The 18,098-nt window shown below is 45.7% G+C and overlaps 1 protein-coding gene and 2 long non-coding RNA genes across 3 annotated transcripts; 1 reads left to right on the top strand and 2 right to left on the bottom strand.

Annotated features, from left to right (window-relative positions):
- Positions 1-665: 665 nt before the first annotated feature.
- On the top strand, positions 666-5,962 carry socs5b (suppressor of cytokine signaling 5b). The gene is made up of 2 exons (XM_061285145.1): positions 666-806; positions 3,472-5,962. The coding sequence occupies exon 2, from the start codon at positions 3,509-3,511 to the stop codon at positions 5,198-5,200; it is 1,692 nt and encodes a 563-aa protein (XP_061141129.1). The 5' UTR covers positions 666-806; positions 3,472-3,508; the 3' UTR covers positions 5,201-5,962.
- A 3,375-nt stretch (positions 5,963-9,337) lies between these two features.
- Positions 9,338-10,695, bottom strand: LOC133158170 (uncharacterized). Its single transcript, XR_009715153.1, has 2 exons — positions 10,429-10,695; positions 9,338-10,323 (listed from the first exon to the last, which is right to left on the bottom strand). It is a non-coding gene; the product is annotated as an uncharacterized LOC133158170 (long non-coding RNA).
- A 4,613-nt stretch (positions 10,696-15,308) lies between these two features.
- LOC133158389 (uncharacterized) lies at positions 15,309-17,265 on the bottom strand. The gene is made up of 3 exons (XR_009715207.1): positions 16,245-17,265; positions 15,519-15,612; positions 15,309-15,408 (listed from the first exon to the last, which is right to left on the bottom strand). It is a non-coding gene; the product is annotated as an uncharacterized LOC133158389 (long non-coding RNA).
- Positions 17,266-18,098: the final 833 nt, after the last annotated feature.

The following is an 18,098-nucleotide window of genomic DNA, read 5'->3' as shown; positions in this document are numbered from 1 at the left end:
ATAACAGTCAACTGGCTATTTATCACACTCAAATTCTCAAATTTAGAGAAATGATTTACCTCTCTGTCCATAGTTCTTGACCAATTGAAACCATTCTTACTGAAAACAAGTCAATCACCTCTTTCAATTAAGCACAACGAAATTCCCAAACCAGACATTCTTTAATGAGTCATCAGTCAGTCCACTTTTCCCAGCAGATTGAAATCATTCCCATCATTCTAACATTTTACTTTCCTCACGCACTTGAGAAATGGCTTTTTTTCGTTTTTTGTTCTTACCTGGGTGACGTCATCGTGAGTGCGGCCTGCTAGGGTCTCGCGACGGTCCACGTTTCCAAGTCGGTGCCAGCGACTTGCTCCATCCAGGGCTGTGCGCTCATTGGTGGCAAGGGACGCCCATCAGTGGGATGCAGCTCCAGGGCTTTCCCTATCCGCGTTCCCGGTCGGAAGTGCAATTGATTCTCCAGCTCTCCATTGGGCCAGCACGACGTCAGTCGAGCTGCGAGTCGGAACGAACGTTCCCCGGCCGTCGGTTCTCCGAAAGCGCCGTCCGTCATATTGGCTGCTGGAGGCTGCAGCTCGTGCACAGAGAACGGGAGCCGATGGCCGTCCGTCATTTGATTTGCCTTTGGAAATGTTCTGCACGGTAGCTGGCAAATGTTTTGAAAGCTAGGGATGACACCATCAAGGATCGTCGGACCTTTTGCGCCTACGTCCGACACCGCGGATATATGCCTGCTCTCGCTCAATAGCCATTTTCTGCAGACAAAGGGGGCTGTTGAATAGGGCTCTCGAAAAGGCACAAGGGTAAGATCTCTTTTGACAAGACACCCCGTTACACACGTAACGTATTCCATCTGTCCGTACGGTTACAGCTACACGCTTCAATTGACCCCATTTAGTCTGGATGATTTTTTTTCCCGATCGCAAACCATGCTAGCTTCATTAGCTGCGTGGCTAGCTAGAACGCTAGCTGTAGCGTCCCTGTCAATAGAATGCTAACGGTTAGCATTAATTCCCCCCTCTAATTGCAAATATTGACTAGATGTTGAACATCGACTTTGTGTGAGCGACATCTTCGTGTCTGTTTGGCAGATCCATGTGATTGTTACCATTTTTGTAGGTGCGTTTTACGTTGTAAATGGGGGGAATGTTAGCAAGGAAGCTATCTTGGCTGGGATTAGGGGAAAAAAGGTCCTGCTGATATTAAAGGGTCTAGCAACTGATATAATGTATCAATCGCGTGATCGCTCATGATATTGTCACGATCGAGGCAACTCGTATGATGTGCAACCTTAATGTCATCTAGACAGGAACACCGGCACACTGTCAAATACCCCAAAAGTATTAAAAACTACAATCAGGTTGTGTAATGACTTTACTTACTCCATTTTTTTTATTTTTAATGAAACCTGTTTGAATTGTGTCTCAGCTGCTGGTTTCCCCTTTACTACCAGGTATGTGGGCACTGTGCACAATTGCCACACATCACTTTTCAAATTGGTACCATGCATACAAATAACAAACAAAAAAGTTGAGATTGAACAAATGCTCTACAATTTGTGAATCTATAGCATAAGGATCACATATCACAATTAGTTTTTGAAATTGTAGTTCATCAAAGGAGTGTTGCAGAAAATGAGCCATCATGGCGGGTCAAAGCAATTTCACCATTGGGACCTGGCAAAGTGTAAGCCCCAAAACAAGTCTGTAAATGCACCAATTGACTACTATTACTTTAAATTTGGCAGTTATACTGTAATAAGTATTGGTATTTGAATTTGAAGAACCTCCCTATAAATGTTTCTGAGGGCGGGTTGTCAAATTCCTCTTTTGTATCATTGTCGAGTGGTTTCTATGGAAACGGCGGTTCCGATGTCACTCAAGATGCACAATCAAACGCATGCCTATAATTCATCTTTACACAAAACACTGCCCTGTCAAAAATACAGCCATGGCAATGAGTCATGATTTTTTTCAAACCTGCGTTGAAAGATTGTCGCCCCGCCCTCTAATTGAATTGCCGGGATCAGAACAAATGGGCAAATATCTTCTCCGCTCTGCTTCTTCCTTCATCATGCCTTGCCAAGAGGCATCTCAGAGATCCCTTTTGATCCCAGGAGAATGGGTGTGTTGGCCTGCCATCAAGCTCAAGTAGCAGTTGTTGGATTCATACTTGCTGAATAAACACGACCATGTAATATTGCAGAAAAGTGACGCTTTGCTTTCGGCAGCATTTGGCTATTGAGTGGCAACGCTGAATTTGAATTGTGAAATGAATAAAGTCGCGTTAGAGGCCTCGATTCCTGGCTTATGCTATATTCTAGCGGACTAGGTGCACAGCCAACTTTCACCGTCTCCACTTCCCATCACGACAGAGCAGGGGCGCTGCAAAATAGTGTGCACTATTGTGTGGAAAAGAGCCAGGTGATGCTGATGTCATGATATAATGTTCAGTCATTCCCCTAAAAAATGACTGAAACTTTATTTCACGCCTTGCTAAGGTCCAAATCTCTCCCTTTGTGCAAATTCATACCTTCCTATTAAATGCGGTGTTTAAAGTGTGCACCCCTCGGCCAGACCGACTTAGTCTGTCACTCAAGGGCTCTAAACACTGACACCGGGACTTAAGGGATCATTTGCAGTTTTCCCGAGTTGGCAGGAGCGAGCAGTCGTAGACTCTGCTTGTGCTTTTCCCCATAGTTTCACTTGGGACCAGCCAGCATGATTCATTCGCTCGCAGTCTGGACAAGGAAGGGGTGAACATCTCCTGACATCTGCCTTAAAAGTTTGGAACACTTTCTAGATGTGTCTCCAAAAACAAAAAAAGGTCTCATTTGATGACAAATTGGAGGCTAATTCCAAGGCAAATTTACCCCACCGTTTTGGATTTCCTCTATTTTTCTTCAAATGTAATTACCAATTCAACTGCACTAACAATTTCAAGCCATTTTGAAATATTTCTTAGTGTTGTGATTGCACACACAGGAAATGATTCATGTGACTGGCAAAACATAATCAGTTATATCGGCTTCCAAACAACTAACTTTTGTTTCGGGTGATAGTCGGCCGGTCAATTCCGGTGATGGGCATTGTGAGGTCAGCTCCCTTTTTCTATGAAGGTCAAAAAGTGGCCCACCTTCAAGCCAGAGTGGGTTATCTTGTTTTGATCATCATAGTTTGCGCATTATCGATGGCTTTTCAAATCGCCGAGTGCAAAGAATGAAAAACTCCGCCGTTTGCATGTTCCCCGTCTGCATGGTTCCAAGGAATATTTGGGTCAGGTCTAGACGAGCTCTGTAATACAACGCATACCAGCAGATCGGTTGTGAGCAGATCCTGGGTCATTTATAGCTTTGGCCTTGTGTCGCTGCATGTCTGCCTGGCAACCCTTAACTCCACTGTTCCAACAGCTCCAATCCGAGCGATTGACATTGTAATACAAGGTTTCTCTTCTTCTTTGCTTTTGCAGGTCCCCGGGGGCTCTTGTTGAAAAGGAATCCGGCAAGATGTGGAGTAACCTGAAAAGCAAATGCCAAACCCTGTTTCACAGCAACAGCCCGGGACCCAACGAAGGCAGGAACGAGGCAGATGCCGTCCACTGCGTGGTGGATCTCAGCCACGGAGGGGCCTCCTCGGCTTCGCTTCAGGCGTCTGACGTTCCCACCTCGTCCGGCAGCCACCTTCCAGCGCCAATGGTAACCGTAGGGCGTCGTCATCACAACTGCGTCTCCGACGCCGCCCCTCAGATCGTCGAGATCGCTATCGACAAGGACGCCGAGGATGCGGGCGGGGGGGGATCGGCCCCTCTGGCTCGCAGAGACTCTTATTCCCGCCACGCTCCGTGGGGGGGTAAGAAAAAACACTCGTGCTCCACAAAAACTCAAAGTTCCTTCGAGGTGGAGCGACGGTCCGGCCGCCTGCGAGGAAGCGGAAACCGTCGAGACCGGCGCTACGGAGTCTGCTCCATCCAGGAGATGAGCGACACTTTGTCCGGAGCTCGCGGTTTGAACGGTCGCTCTCTGCGTCAGCGACTGAGCGACACCGTGGGCCTCTGCTTACCGCTAGCGGCCGGCAGACGCTCCGCCAAGAACCCGGTTCTTTCCAAACGAAAGATTCACCTGACGGAGCTCATGCTGGAGACCTGCCCCTTTCCACCGGGCTCAGACCTTGCCCACAAGTGGCATCTGATCAAACAACACACGGCGCCAGTGAGCCCACATTCCTCCACTGCCCTGTTGGACGCCTTTGACCCGGCACACCCTTCTCCCGAGGACGAGGAGGAACGTCTGCGCGAACGCCGCAGACTCAGCATCGAGGAAGGCGTGGACCCACCTCCGAACGCCCAGATCCACACCCTGGAGGCGGCCGTGCCGGGCTCGTCTGTCTACAAACTGGGACCAAAGATGGCTCCCGGCACGGGAGACGCTCCCGGCGACGGCCGAGCCTCGGGAACGGCCGGTTCCTTTGGAGCGTCAACGTCGGGGGCTTGCGGACAGGCGTCGGGGCCGGCGGCTTCGGCCCAGGACACCGACTCCGAGGAGGACTCGACGACCCTGTGTCTCCAAGCCAGGAGACCCAAACAAAGGCACGCCTCCGGGGAAGGTCACCTGAGCAGACAGCAAGCCGCCGGGCCCTGGAAGGTTCACACCCAAATCGACTACATCCACTGCCTTGTGCCCGATTTATTGCAGATCACCTCTTTGCCCTGCTACTGGGGCGTGATGGACCGCTACGAGGCCGAGTCGCTGCTGGACGGCCGTCCGGAGGGCACCTTCCTGCTGCGCGATTCGGCCCAGGAGGACTATCTTTTCTCGGTCAGCTTCCGGCGTTATAACCGCTCGCTGCACGCCCGCATCGAACAGTGGAACCACAACTTCAGTTTTGACGCCCACGATCCTTGCGTTTTCCACTCTTCCACCGTCACGGGGCTCCTGGAGCACTACAAGGACCCGAGCGCCTGTATGTTTTTCGAACCTCTGCTCACGGCGCCCCTCCATCGGACATTTCCCTTTAGCCTGCAGCACCTTGCGCGCGCAGCCATCTGCCGCTGGAGCACTTACGACGGGATCGGCTCTCTGCCGCTGCCCCCCGCCTTGCAGGACTTCCTCAAGGAGTATCACTATAAACAGAAAGTCCGAGTTCGCTGGCTGGAAAGGGAGCCGCCGCTGCCGCCGCCGCCGCCGCTGAAAGTCAAATAGTCCGTTTGCCTGTCAAACCGTGGAGGAAGATTACCGAACTTGAGAAATGCCTCATTACTGACTGACTGACTGACTGACCCTCTTTCCAATGGAGGTTGCCATTTCAAATGTAACAACCTATACAAGATTCATTCTAACCTTTATTTTAGTAATTACTTACGGAAAAGCGTATGATTATATCTCTGTAGTGCTGTCTGGAGAGCACAAAGAATTGAGTTCAATGATATGTACATATAAATACAGTCTACACAGTACCGGTATATAAAGATAGATATATATTTTGGATGAGGGCAGGGAGGAGTAGCACAGATGGTGCATCTGCCTGATCCCAAAACACCACCCTGCCTGTAGACCTTCACGCATGCATCCTTGTCCATCCCCCAAATTTCAAATCGCTATAAAGCCACATTCTGTAGCCGCATTTGTACAGGTCACTTTTGACGCACTCAATTGTCTTTCTTGTCATAACACGCAGTCGCTCACTCGGACAGACAGACAGACACCTACGTTTCCGAGAGGTGTGTGCTCGCATCTTGCATTCTGGGCTTGTCTCGTAGATCAAGCGACATAAGCCACGTTTCTTTGCACAGGAGCTAGCATTAGCTTAAGAAGAGACGGGGGGAACTCTGACAGGGCCCGTGACGTTCAGGAAAGTCCTTCAGGGAATTTAAGTGCTTTTGAAAGAATGGTAGATTATTAACAACACGTGTCTCTCCCTAAACACTGATTGTGATTGATAATAAACCAGCCTCTTGTTTCTTACTTGGTATAAGATAAACTTGTCAACTTGATTCTCTCGCTACGCGGATCGGCTTTGGGCTCAGGCTACTGCAGAAATGCACGCTTCCAAATTCAGATGCAGACTCAATTCAGTCAGATTGTGCTGTTATTTAATGAATAGAGGGTTGAACCATCTTCATGACAATGCTTGTCTTGCAGTCATCTTCATTCGGTGAGTTAATTACGCTTAGGTTTTCTTTACCAGCCAGTTGTAACATGCTTGCATTTTTTTTTCTCCTCAAAAGGTTGATGAAAAGACAATCAGTCCAATCTGGTGCACAGTTTTTCATTTGGCTGTGTGGGTCACAGGATTGTGTAGGAAATGGGGTGCCAGTAGGTGCAAAACAAACAATGGAAAACCGAATGAAAGGTTATTTTCCCCATCATTTTGAAAAACTACTCCAAAAGGAATGTAGTGTGTTGAGATGTTGCCACCCAGCTAACATTTTGTTGCAAAGCGACCCATACGGCCTTCAGAACATGGCGGTGCTGATGACCATTCAAGTCTGAAGGTCCCCCCAATCCATCCACAGCGTTAGTGTAACCTATGTGCCTTTTCGACTGAATTTCTTTCCTCTAAGTTGGCAGCAAGTTGTGCTTCTTCAGTCCACTGATGTCATGGAATGGCAGTGAAAACAAAAAGTAACAAATGGGTGCATGTGCTCCACGCGGCGCACATAAGATCTTTGTCAAGTTTTCTGGTGCTAAATTGGATAAGCTATGGAAAATCAATGACATCATTGTAATTATGCCTGGACTAGGATTTCTTCTGCATGTGCTCAAGCTAATTGGACATTTCTTGCTGAATTTCCAGGAGAGTAGTGAAAGAAAAAAAAAATCTCATGTATTTCTTGCTCCATATACATTTGTTGGGTAGATTAAAAAAATATGGGTCCAATGCAATCTCTTCTGTAGTTTATAGTAGTCAGTATACCAGTCAAGCCCGAAGCAACTGATTTTATTCTGCATTTTTTTTATTTTTAAATTGCCCTGTTATCTTTTAAGTTGAACTTGCGTTCCATTCAAACTTAAACCCGATAGTGAGCCGTGATCATTATTTGAAGTCATCTTTTTACTTCTTGTCATTATCAGTGAAGAGAAATTCTGAACAAACAGTGCTTATTTATTATTTCCAAACACTCTTCTGTTGCCATTGAGAAAAAAGAAAAAAGCCTGGCCATGTAACAATATGTGTCGACTAGCCGGGTAATCATTGTTACTGTTCTATGTGCTAATTCACATTGATTTTTTTTTTTTTTTTTTTTGTAGACCAAATTGAACCCTTTTGTCAATAAGGAAAACGACTGAACTCTTTGTTCACTCTAAATTCTCACATTTTATTTGGATTTGATTAGCAATGGCAGTCTGCCTGACATTGTCTCCATCACACTGTGAATTGATCAGAACATTTCTATGAAAATAAAATTGTGAAAAGGGGCAAAGTTGGCTTGAGAATGGCTACGGCGGTGTCAGAAATGAAATCATATGTACAATCCTTGCTATCATTACTATCTTGTATGCTACTGCTTGGAAATAACATTGTCCTTTTCACTGAGTAGCACCTATCACGGGCAAATTTTAAAAAATGGATGCTGTTTGGATGAGAACACCCCCCCCCCCTCTTTTCTGTCATTCTTCACTCTCGATCTAGTCTCTCAGGGTAACAAATAGGCTGAAGGCCTGTCGCTAGTCAAAGATGGCTTCTGTCCCTCGAGTGCCCTTGCCCATTCAGACTACAATGTATTTTTTGTTTTTTAAATTAATAGCACTTTAATTGTGGATTTTGTGTTATACAGTGCAACTGTCTGGTTTTTTTTTTAGTAATAGGCATAGACATCCAAATCAGTTTCTGGATTATTCCAACTTTACCAATTATATGGCAAGGAACTAGAAATTTGAATTGGACTAACATTTCCTCAAGAAAATGAATGAAGTAGGAATCTCTGAATGTAGCTCCATTTGTTTTGTACTGCAAACTACCTGTCGTTGAGACGAAATAAACAGTGCCCCTGCTGGTTGCAGCAGGTAGTGCACTGTATGTTGCCAGAGTAATACACAATAATGAATTCTGTCAAATCATCTCAATTGTTAACGATCAAATCAGTTTTCAAATGCCCATCCATACACGAAACCAAGTTTCGGGACAATCGTCGCAGATAGATGGTGAACGTTCAAATAGTGTTGAAAAAAGAAAATAGGACATTGATTACATTAGTATTGGGTGTGTACAACGTTCCTATTTCAGGTAGTGCCCGTCCGATAGATGGTTAACATTGAGGTTGGCAAATAATGACTATTTCATGTAGGTATTGCATATTTCAATATGAACTCAGCAAGAGCGCCATCCTTGTTTCAACCTACACTAACTTGAAAGCCAATGGCAGTTTCTGTTTTTAAAATGTCTACTGAACAAAACAAAAAAAATGGAGAAGCATTGTCATAATATCCACCAACTGCACTCAACTAATGTATGTGTTCATACAAAACATTGCCTGAAATTCCAGAACTTATTCATTTACCTTCAGGCAACATGAGCTGCAGGAGTACCACCATGCAGCCAAGCCCGTTTGTGTGTGTGTGGGTGTATGTGTGTGTGAGTGTGTGGAGCCCCTATGGAAAAGATGCAGAGATGCCTGTGAGGGGTGTTGACTCCTGTGAACAACACCTCTGTCCCTATTCCACTCCGTTAAAATTGAAGCCGGTCCATTTCAAGGATGGTCCCAGGACCTTCTGAATGTCGTGTTTTCCCCATGGGAAGTCCAATATTATCACAAGTGACGTGAGGAGAGATAAACCATTGTTAATAGGATCTACTGCAAAGTAATGACACCTGATAAGACATTTGCTCGGCTCAAGCGCACACATGGACCACATTTAGCCAGCACCATGTTTGTGTGATTTCAAAAGAAAAAAGCTTGACAACAAGATGGGTGTCGACATTTATATGATTTACAAAAGAAAAGATGCACTATAAGGAACCTTGTTTGTGGCCAGACACCACCAGGTGAGAAGAAAAGAATATTTAAAACAAGTTCCCACCAAATGATACATATATTTTAGAAAGTTGATTTAAAGGCTGTATGCAAACACAAATCTATGTATGAATGATTGAGGAACAATTTTTCTTTTACATCTCGGTGATATGCAACAGAGTCGAATGGAACAATGCTTGCAATCCTGTCACTTTAATGCTGTATGTGCACATTAGTTTGGGGAGCGAGGGAGGGTTCTGAGGGAGGGAGGGAGGGAGGGAGGGAGGGAGGGAGGGAGGGAGGGAGGGATGGATGGATGGATGGATGGATGGATGGATGGATGGATGGATGGATGGATGAGGCAACGGCACTTGACAACGATGCCAACTGATGCTATTCATTCGGCCGTGCATTCCCCCAGACTGCCTTGTTCGTTCTGACCAGTGCTGCCCTTATAACTCATTCACTGCCAGTGACGACTCGACACGTCAAAGATCCATTTTACCTGGGCTAGCAGTGAATGAATTTATGCCGGTACAGCAGCCGCTGCCACACGCTGATGTCAAGCGAATACGGCCGTTTCATTTACCTCGATCCCATAGCCCCACCCACCTGTTTTCTTTTTCACTAAGGTAGGATTCGATGTGTGTCAATGGGATAATCACCTTTCGCAGTTTGTTCTGTGTTTGCGAGAGAGTGTGTGTAGGTGAGAAGGTTTTCCAATGTAACCTGTTCATTTGGAAGAGTCATAATGCTCTACATACAGTACATGTAGCTGTCACTCTTGGTGCTTGGCTTCTGCTTCATTGTCTTAATATTCCAATAAAACTGTTAAGTGTAAACCACACTGACCTGTGATGCAATGAGTGATTTAGTCTCCCCCCCCCCACCCCCCACCTGCACAAAGTCCCTTTTCTGCCTTAACAGACCTTCTCATAGCCAAATAAGATAAGCAAGCCTTCTGAGCATGGTCCAAAAGTTGCCCCTGCATGCCTGCAGAGCAGCCATCCAAAGACTCCTTCCTCGACTGTGGTGTGGCCAGAAGCAGCTGTGCAGTCGTATAAATAGAAGTCGGGTTATCAGTTTCAAGTGAGCTACCCGAGGATTATGAATAATTGATGCGCACACAGGAGGGTGGGTGGGTGAGGTCAAAAGAAAACAAGAGTCACAAAGTCATAACCTTCACCACCGTGTCGGACGTCATCAGATGTCGAACGTTGAGTTGGATGCGAGAAGAAGATAAGGCTTGTGTTGGATCAGCAGACCAAGCCCATCCCATTTCATCTCCACGCAGCCCAATGGGCCTTGTCTGCTTGTCTTCAGCAAACGTGTTGCTCTATCTCTGCTCGCCACATTGGCCTGCGGCAAGTTCTTTTTGGCAGCAGCATCAAAAAGCAGGGCAAGAGTGAGAACCGGCATGCTGTTATTCAGATTAGCTTTCTTTTTTTTGTAGCTTGACCAAAAGTATTCACTCACCTGCCCTGACTCACGAAGCAATGAACATGATGTTGGTCCAAGCACGTCTTTTTTTTTTTTTTTTGCCCACATTGCCATTTTACAATACACCCCCTCTGGTCATCTTCAGAAAAGCATGGAAAATATTGCTGCATATCAGCTTCCATTTTGGGCGTTTTCTTCGAAGAAGATGTCAGATGTCTTGTTTCTCAGCAACTGCAACAAATAGAGAAGCTCTTTGTCTTTGTGTCATGAGGATGCACGCGTCCAGTTGTCCTCAGCTCGGTGTCCACACTGTTTTGTTTTATTGTGAGGGGTGCAAAGTGTGGGAGGACTAAAAAGTGAGATGTTGAAAGCCATTTTTTTGGGGGTCAAGTTGAAGTTCAGGCATTTGGTAAACTCGAGACTCTGACAAGACCTGTTGAACAACATCCAAGTACTTTTTACAACAAAGACAAAATCATCAAGTTCTTTTATTTCATCAGTTCACTTTATTAAACAAACAAACCAAATCATCTTTGAGAAGGTCCATTCCAAGCTAGTTGTCACGTCTCGTCCCCAACCGTTCCACTGTGTCCGTTGTCATGTTTTCTGTCTGTGTGCTAGCCCCTCCCCTCCTGTGTGCCCATGATTAGTTTGATGATTCTAACCTGCCTCTTGTTACCTCTCGTGTATATAAGTCCTGTGGGCCCCTCACGCCTGTCGGGTCATTGTTGTCTTGATGCTTCCTGTTGTTGTCGTTCTGTCTTGCTGTCTTCTTGTTTCACGTCCAGGTCAGTCAAGTTATTGTTGAAGTCATGTCAGTTTGCCTTTTGAGTTCCCTTCGATAAACTAAGCCGGTCCAAGCTGCATTTGGTCGTCCTGCTCCATCCGTTCCGTGACACTACTTTCCATATTGAAAGTCCTTTACGGTGTCGCGCTTACCTCTCTGCACTAAGTCACTTTTCTAAATGAACTTGATAGTGACCTGATAAATTCTCCACCATGTATTGAGCTGTCCTTTTCAAATGCTATTTCCAATATGCATCCTCTTTGCTCGTCTGGCCTGCTAATCAACAGATGTTTTATTTCTTTTTGTATTCCTCTTTTCACAGTTTCTTCAGCAGCAGTAAAGTCGGGCCCTGAGCTCACATGCACACCTTGCTTGCATTTTAGCTGCAACCTGCAGTCCTCTGTTGAAAAGGAGACAAGAGGGAGGAAAAGCAATGAGACAGTGCCATCCATTAGTTCCTCTCGTGTTGGAGAGCCTCCAAGTCTGTGGCTCACAGCCATGTGAGCCTTTGACCTTTGCTTGACCTGCTTATGAATGCACAAGATCAGCCCGCTTGCAAAGTGCAGAGCAGAATTAGATTTGCTTGATACATTTATGGTTGAAGCTAATCCGTTCTTTCATACTTGAAATGATCGATTCGGTTCCCTAGACATGTAAAAATGAGTTTATCAACATGACTGTCACTGTAAAGTGTTTTTCACATTTTCCTTTTCTTGTTTTTTCAGCACTTTTCGGGGTTTGCCGACCCCTTGAGGTACACGTCTGACGTCATCCAATTCTGTGCCACTTAAATGAAATGATGCTATTGTATGCTGTTCTCCTGCTGTTCTTGGAACTCGTTTTTTATTCTGCCAGAGATAGTGACTAACGGTACAATCATCTGATTTAGAACCATAGAAACAAAAGGGGGTTGGTCTTCTTTGCTTAGCAGTGGTTGAGTTCCAGCGTTATCTCCTCCAAATTCTTCCACCTCCCAGCTGTTCAACATCTTCCAGGCAAAATAGTTCAGGCTCTGTTTCAAATAAAATGTCATACACTCATGTTTTGACTTCCCTAAACCAATCCAAATCTCTCTCTTTTTCTTTTTTTAAATTGTATCTCCGTTTTGAATGAAGTGGAACCTGCAGTTGTGGCAAGTCATTTTGAAAATCTCCAGGGTAGATTGCAAGCTGCGTCCTCCCTCTCTCACTTTGACACAAATACACAGCCTTGTGTCCTTCTCCTTCAGCCGAGGTTATCATTGGCGCTTGGCTGGCCTTTGGATAAACCCTCAGTCTGCCCAGCAGCCCTGCTTCTACTCTCACCCCCTGGAAAGTTCTCCTCACCACTCAGAGCAGAGTGCTGGCTGGCTGGCTGGCTGGCTGGCACCACCATCTGAATCCATGCATGTGTTTATGGAGCTCTGACAAATTCCTTCCTCCTCGCTCCCTTTCTTGAGTTGCAGACTTGACATGCGAGCATTATATTTAATCCCTGGTTGCCAGTGCACGTAGAGGCCGTGCGGTGGAGCCTCTCCGGGTCTCGCAGCCGGACCTGTACCTTCTGTGGCGGATGCGACCAGGCTGCGCTCTTCCCATTTGTCATGCGGTGGAAGGATGATTGAGCTTTCTGTTGACTTTGCCTGGGTCACTGGTTTAGACTAGGCCAACCTTGGCTCGTGACACAAATGAAGTTTTGAATCTGGTCAACTGACCCTTCCATTGACTCCAGAATCATTTCATGCATTTACTAACAGACCTTTTCCTAATTCAGTCAGCTGCAAAATTCAGCGGGTCTAATTCTGTTATGTTTGTAGTCCTTTTAAAATGTGGAAGAAATCAACCAAACTAAGGTTGGCCATTGGGTGGTTGGATCCAGTCTTTTGCCAACAACAATAGCAACAGAAGGAAGTTGCTAAATAAGCTCCGTGTTTCGGTGCTAAGTTAAAATCATGACGACATAAGAAGATCTAAAAAGAGACCTAGTCACCAAATTCCCCATGGGTCCAACTTTGGATCACAGCCCAGCATTTTTATTTCATTGAAGATCTCATACGCAGCTGCTGCCATGATGCATACACACATTCTGCTCCCTGTACAATGTATATTTGTAGAAGGAGCTGTATAGTCTACTGTACAAAAATTGTCTGCCTGCCTCCTGCCTGCCTGCGGGTGGGTGGTCCTGTTTTAGTTTGGGGTCTTTGTTGAGATGGCTCCAATCCAGCCAAAGAGGAGGAATTGTATGGAGTTGCCAGGGCCTGTTCAAAACCTCTTATTTAACGCGACTTTGCGAAACGAGAACGTTTTAAGAACGTCCTGAAGCAAAGCATGGAGGCACTGAGTGTTTGAGTCTGAACTTGCGCCCACCAGTACCAGAACAACAGGAAATGACACAAGTCAGCTCACAGTGGCTAAAAAGAATGGGCCTTGTTAAGAGAGAATGGTGCCAGTGGAGAACAGCAAATAGGATTGCAATGAAACCGCAGGCCTAAAACCGAGGTTTGTTATTTCAAAGACGAGAAGGAAGAGAAATGTGGAGATGGAGAGGACTTTCAATTCTTGCCAATGGAGTGGAATGCGGGGTGGGGGGAAGATTCCTCAAGTTACGGTACAGCGCTTGGGCGTTACCACCCTGAGCAAAAGCCGAAAGAAGGGCTGTAACTGTGGAACCCAAACTGACACCGCTGCCACCCACTCCACTTCACCTCCCCCTTTTCAAAGTCCAAGTCGCTCACACACCCTGGCACTCAGCAGCCAGCGCCGAGCTAAGAATGGAGCACTCCTCCAGCTCTGCTCACGCAATGTGGTGTGCTGAAATTTCCTGCTCTGAAAAGGTTATTGAGAAGATACCCATTCAAATGTGTGAGGGAAGAGGAAAGACACCAGCGTTTCTGCACACACACATGCACGGAATAATGAGGAAAGGAAAAGAAAAGAAAAGAAGGCGGAGGAGTGGATGGAAATGAGTTTAGTGGAGGAAAGTTAAAGAAAGAAAAGCACAAGAGGGGGAGTGCATGCTTTCTTTGCTGACCACTGGCGAAAATGCCAGCCTTTTTTTAAAGGTGTGTGTGTGTTATTTGCATTCCCTTTCTCCAAATTCTGTTTTCAGTGCTCCTTCGAACTCTTGACTTTCCCAACCCAGAAGCTATTTCCTGACCCCCTCCCTCCCTCCCTCCTATAATTATTCTTCTAGGCAGTTCTTTTTTCAGCCTTTTTTCTCCCATTGTGTACTTAGGGTGACATCACAGCCTCAATTGGGCAGCCTGATACAGAACGTTCGCAATAGGTCAGAGGTCACGACTGCTCCCAATTTTCACATGTAAGACCTGTGTGTCAATCATTCACTTGAAGATTAAAAACATTTGAATGGGATATTTAAACTATGTGGCAGTGAATAGCATCCAGTTATTTATTTCCGAGTATTTTATTATTACATTTTTATTTATTTATAATTATTTATTTCATTATTATTGACATATTTATGATTTTATTTTAATAAGACATTTGTGAACTTTGCCATTTCAGTTCTCTGCATTTTGGGGCTCGGCTAAAACAGGGCAAAGCGAGGCAGCAGCTAAAGGTCCTGTGACAGTACTAATTTCGAGTGCCTCATTGCTGGCAACGAGTGCACATACGTCAGACACATAGATGAAAGCGTGAGGAAGTTGGACAAATGTTATAAAAATAAATCATAAGTCCAACCTTCATAGCCATTATGTGATTTTGGCGTGAGCTATAAAGAAGGCCTTGTTGTCAGGCGGGATGACTCACAAGTCGCGGATGTGAGTAAACCAAATATTGCAGCAGAAAGTTAATGAAACTTGCATGTACAAAGGAGAATTTTATTGACTAAGGGCGGATCACAGGAAAGCTTCGTTGAGTTGTCCCAGTGCATTCTCCGATTTGAAGTGAGTCCCACGCATTAAAGGCTTCCCTATCTGCTCCATAAATGGCTGCATTGTTTCCATTCACATCACATTGTAACTTTTTTTTTTTTTTTTTATATAACAAATATGAATCATTTGGAATGTGGCCTCCAATTTCTTTTCAAGCATTAACAATGTATCCTCTGCATGTTCTCAAAGCTCTCCCTCTTTCTGTGCAAGCTGTGTTGACGCTCTTTACCCCCCTCCCTCCCTCCCTCCCTCCCTCCCATCTGTGCGCTTCTGTCCCCATTCCAGCTGTTCTGGGTGTGGATGCTGCTGCTGGCACCATCAGGAACTTGAGCTTTGGCTCCACTGGAGAGGAATTCTGTGCAAAAACGGGATATGGAGATATCGTGATACTTTTTACAACTCTAAAGCCCAAACCAAAGTGTGCTAATTGTATTGAAAGCAAATCAATTTGAAGTACAGCCGTACAACATATGTGTTAAGTTGCGGACGCAGACAGGTGGAGGCACGTCAGATGAGTGATGTCCAGGCATCTGCTGGGTGGAAGGTCAGGGTTGGCACGCTGGGGATCAGAGCAGGGTTAGCACCACTGACCGATGATGTAACTTACAGTAGACACGTAGACATTAGACATGGGGCGCGCATCAACATCAATGCACAATGGAAATACAGAGAGCTGAAGAATTCAAATGGAGAATTAGCTGATTCACAAGAAATCTAAATGGATCATTCTCACGAGTGAGTCAATTGAACCCACTAGTAGAATGACGGCCATTTCGAACATCTCTTTGCGAAGAAAGCATTGGAAGGAAAATGTCGCTTTTACTTTCAATACGACTGTCCCCAGTTAATTAAACCGAAACTTCACAAATGTTCTTCTGCGAAAAGTATTTGTATCACGACTTTATTTGTGATGCAGTCACATGGAAATGCCGCTGCTCATCTGCCGATCGACACACAAGAGACTCAAAAAAAATCGAAACGTCGGCGTACAGAAAGCATGTGGGGTTTTCCCCGAGAGCTACGTGCTGGATTTTGGCACGCTCTGGAGTCTTGAGACACTTTGCATGCCAGGCTTCAAGCAAAGACGGAACATGTCTAATTATAACGAATGTCGAGAATGATTTTATTTGATCATTGAATGTAAGGGGCAATTGGAATTAGTCAGGCAAACATGGAACCCGAAAGATTCACCTGTGTGATTTCCAGAAGAAATGAGATGAATACTTTGGCAGTGTCTCGCAGCTTCAGGCTTTTTCTTTCCTATGGTAGCACATAGGTTGGAAGTCAGGGTGGCAGGGATGAGCTCATGGAGCGCCTTTGAGGATCACAGGAAGCCAATAAAAGGCTGCCGGGAAAGAAAGGGGACACCGTCGAGGGAGTCTGGGGCAGGAGGCATCCAGACGACAGCTCTGCAAATCCACGGGCCGGCCAAACAGCTGAACCTCGAAAACCTCTCGCAGGGCAGGGCACGTTGCCACATGCTAGCATTAGCTACAGTATGTCATTCTGCAATCAAGCTGACATTTTCGTGGAAGAGCAACGGAGACCATCGTGCTTACGTTTCTTTAACGATATAGCCATATAAGCCGGTGCTACTATTTCCGGTCAAACTGTCCAATTAAAGCTGAGTTGCAGTTTTCATATGCAAACGTGTCCAAAGTTCTTCTTCTTTTATCCTTGAAAGATGAGAGTCTCAGAGTAGAGTAGTGATGAGAAGTCCCCAAATTGCACAATATCAAAGAAAAGCTCATTGGAATAGAATCCATTGGTCTAAAATGGTTGTGATGATTCCAAATGTGAATTGAATACAGACGTATCGGATGGATGTCCTTGGAAATCAACGTGGAAATAGACAGTCAAAGGCTATTGGCATTGGACCTGTCGAGTAAATCCAGCTTGAGACCTCCCTCCCACTTTGGGACTGCGCTCAGTTATTTGAACCTTTGCCCGGGAAGTTATGTCATCACATCACTGCTGCAATTAGCAGGATTACACCAAAATAGCAGGCCACTCGCTCACTTTCGTTCAAATGGATGGCGGCGAGACACCGATGAATGATTATTATGGATATGGGAGCTTTCAACGGGAATCATTTTCCCTTCTTGCTGCTCTTTTTCTCGCTATTTGTTGTCCCGAGTTCCAGCTGAAAGTCGGGATGGGTTTCCAGAGATAAAAGGCATCCTTTGCACGCCACCATTTCGGTCCAGCTGGGCGAGAAGACTGCCGGATGGATGAGGAGGGGGGGGGGGGGGACGACTATTATCAGAAGGGAGGGGGGGAGGGGGTACATTCCTTCCGTCGGATCTGTGCTTCTGCCAACCAGGTCACTCTCAGTTCAGTTCTGGGGGGTGACCCAGCACCAGGTATTGTATATCCTGCAGGTTATTGATCACCAGTGCAACTTTGGAGGAAGGAAGGAAGGAAGGAAGGAAGGAAGGAAGGAAGGAAGGAAGGAAGGAAGGAAGGAAGGAAGGAAGGAAGGAAGGAAGGAAGGAAAGAAGGAAAGAAGGAAAGAAGGAAAGAAGGAAAGAAGGAAAGAAGGAAAGAAGGAAAGAAGGAAAGAAAGAAAGAAAGAAAGAAAGAAATTGCTTGGAGAACAACACGTGCAGATTTAGTGGATAAAATATTGTACAACGTGAAATAAATGTAAGGGCACATTCCAAATGATTCCTCCTTGCTATAGGGGGGCGAAGACCTTCTTCGCACCGACTTGGTCCAAACTGTCTGTAAGTGTCACGACTCGCCCCCGGTCAGTCCATCATGTGGAGGTTGTCATTGGTTGTGTGTGTCTGTGTGCTCGCCCCTCCCTTCCCCTCTCAATCTATGTGCTAATCCCAGTCACCTGCCTCTCTCTCTCCCTCTCTCTCTCTCTCTCTCTCTCTCTCCTTACCTGTCTGCGTGTCACACCCCTGTAAGATTGCTCTCGTCTCTCGTCGTCCTTGTCTTTTTGTTCAGTTCTTCTCGTTCGTCCCTAGTCGAGCTTCTTATAGTCTGTCTGTCTTTGGAGTTCTCCAAGAAAGCAAGCTGGTCCAAGCTGCATTTGGT

This window comes from Syngnathus typhle, linkage group LG8 (genome assembly GCF_033458585.1).
Source record: "Syngnathus typhle isolate RoL2023-S1 ecotype Sweden linkage group LG8, RoL_Styp_1.0, whole genome shotgun sequence".
Taxonomy (NCBI): Eukaryota; Metazoa; Chordata; class Actinopteri; order Syngnathiformes; family Syngnathidae; genus Syngnathus; species Syngnathus typhle.
The sequence above is the reverse complement of the archived record's forward strand: the minus strand, read 5'-3'. Positions and strand labels throughout refer to the sequence as shown.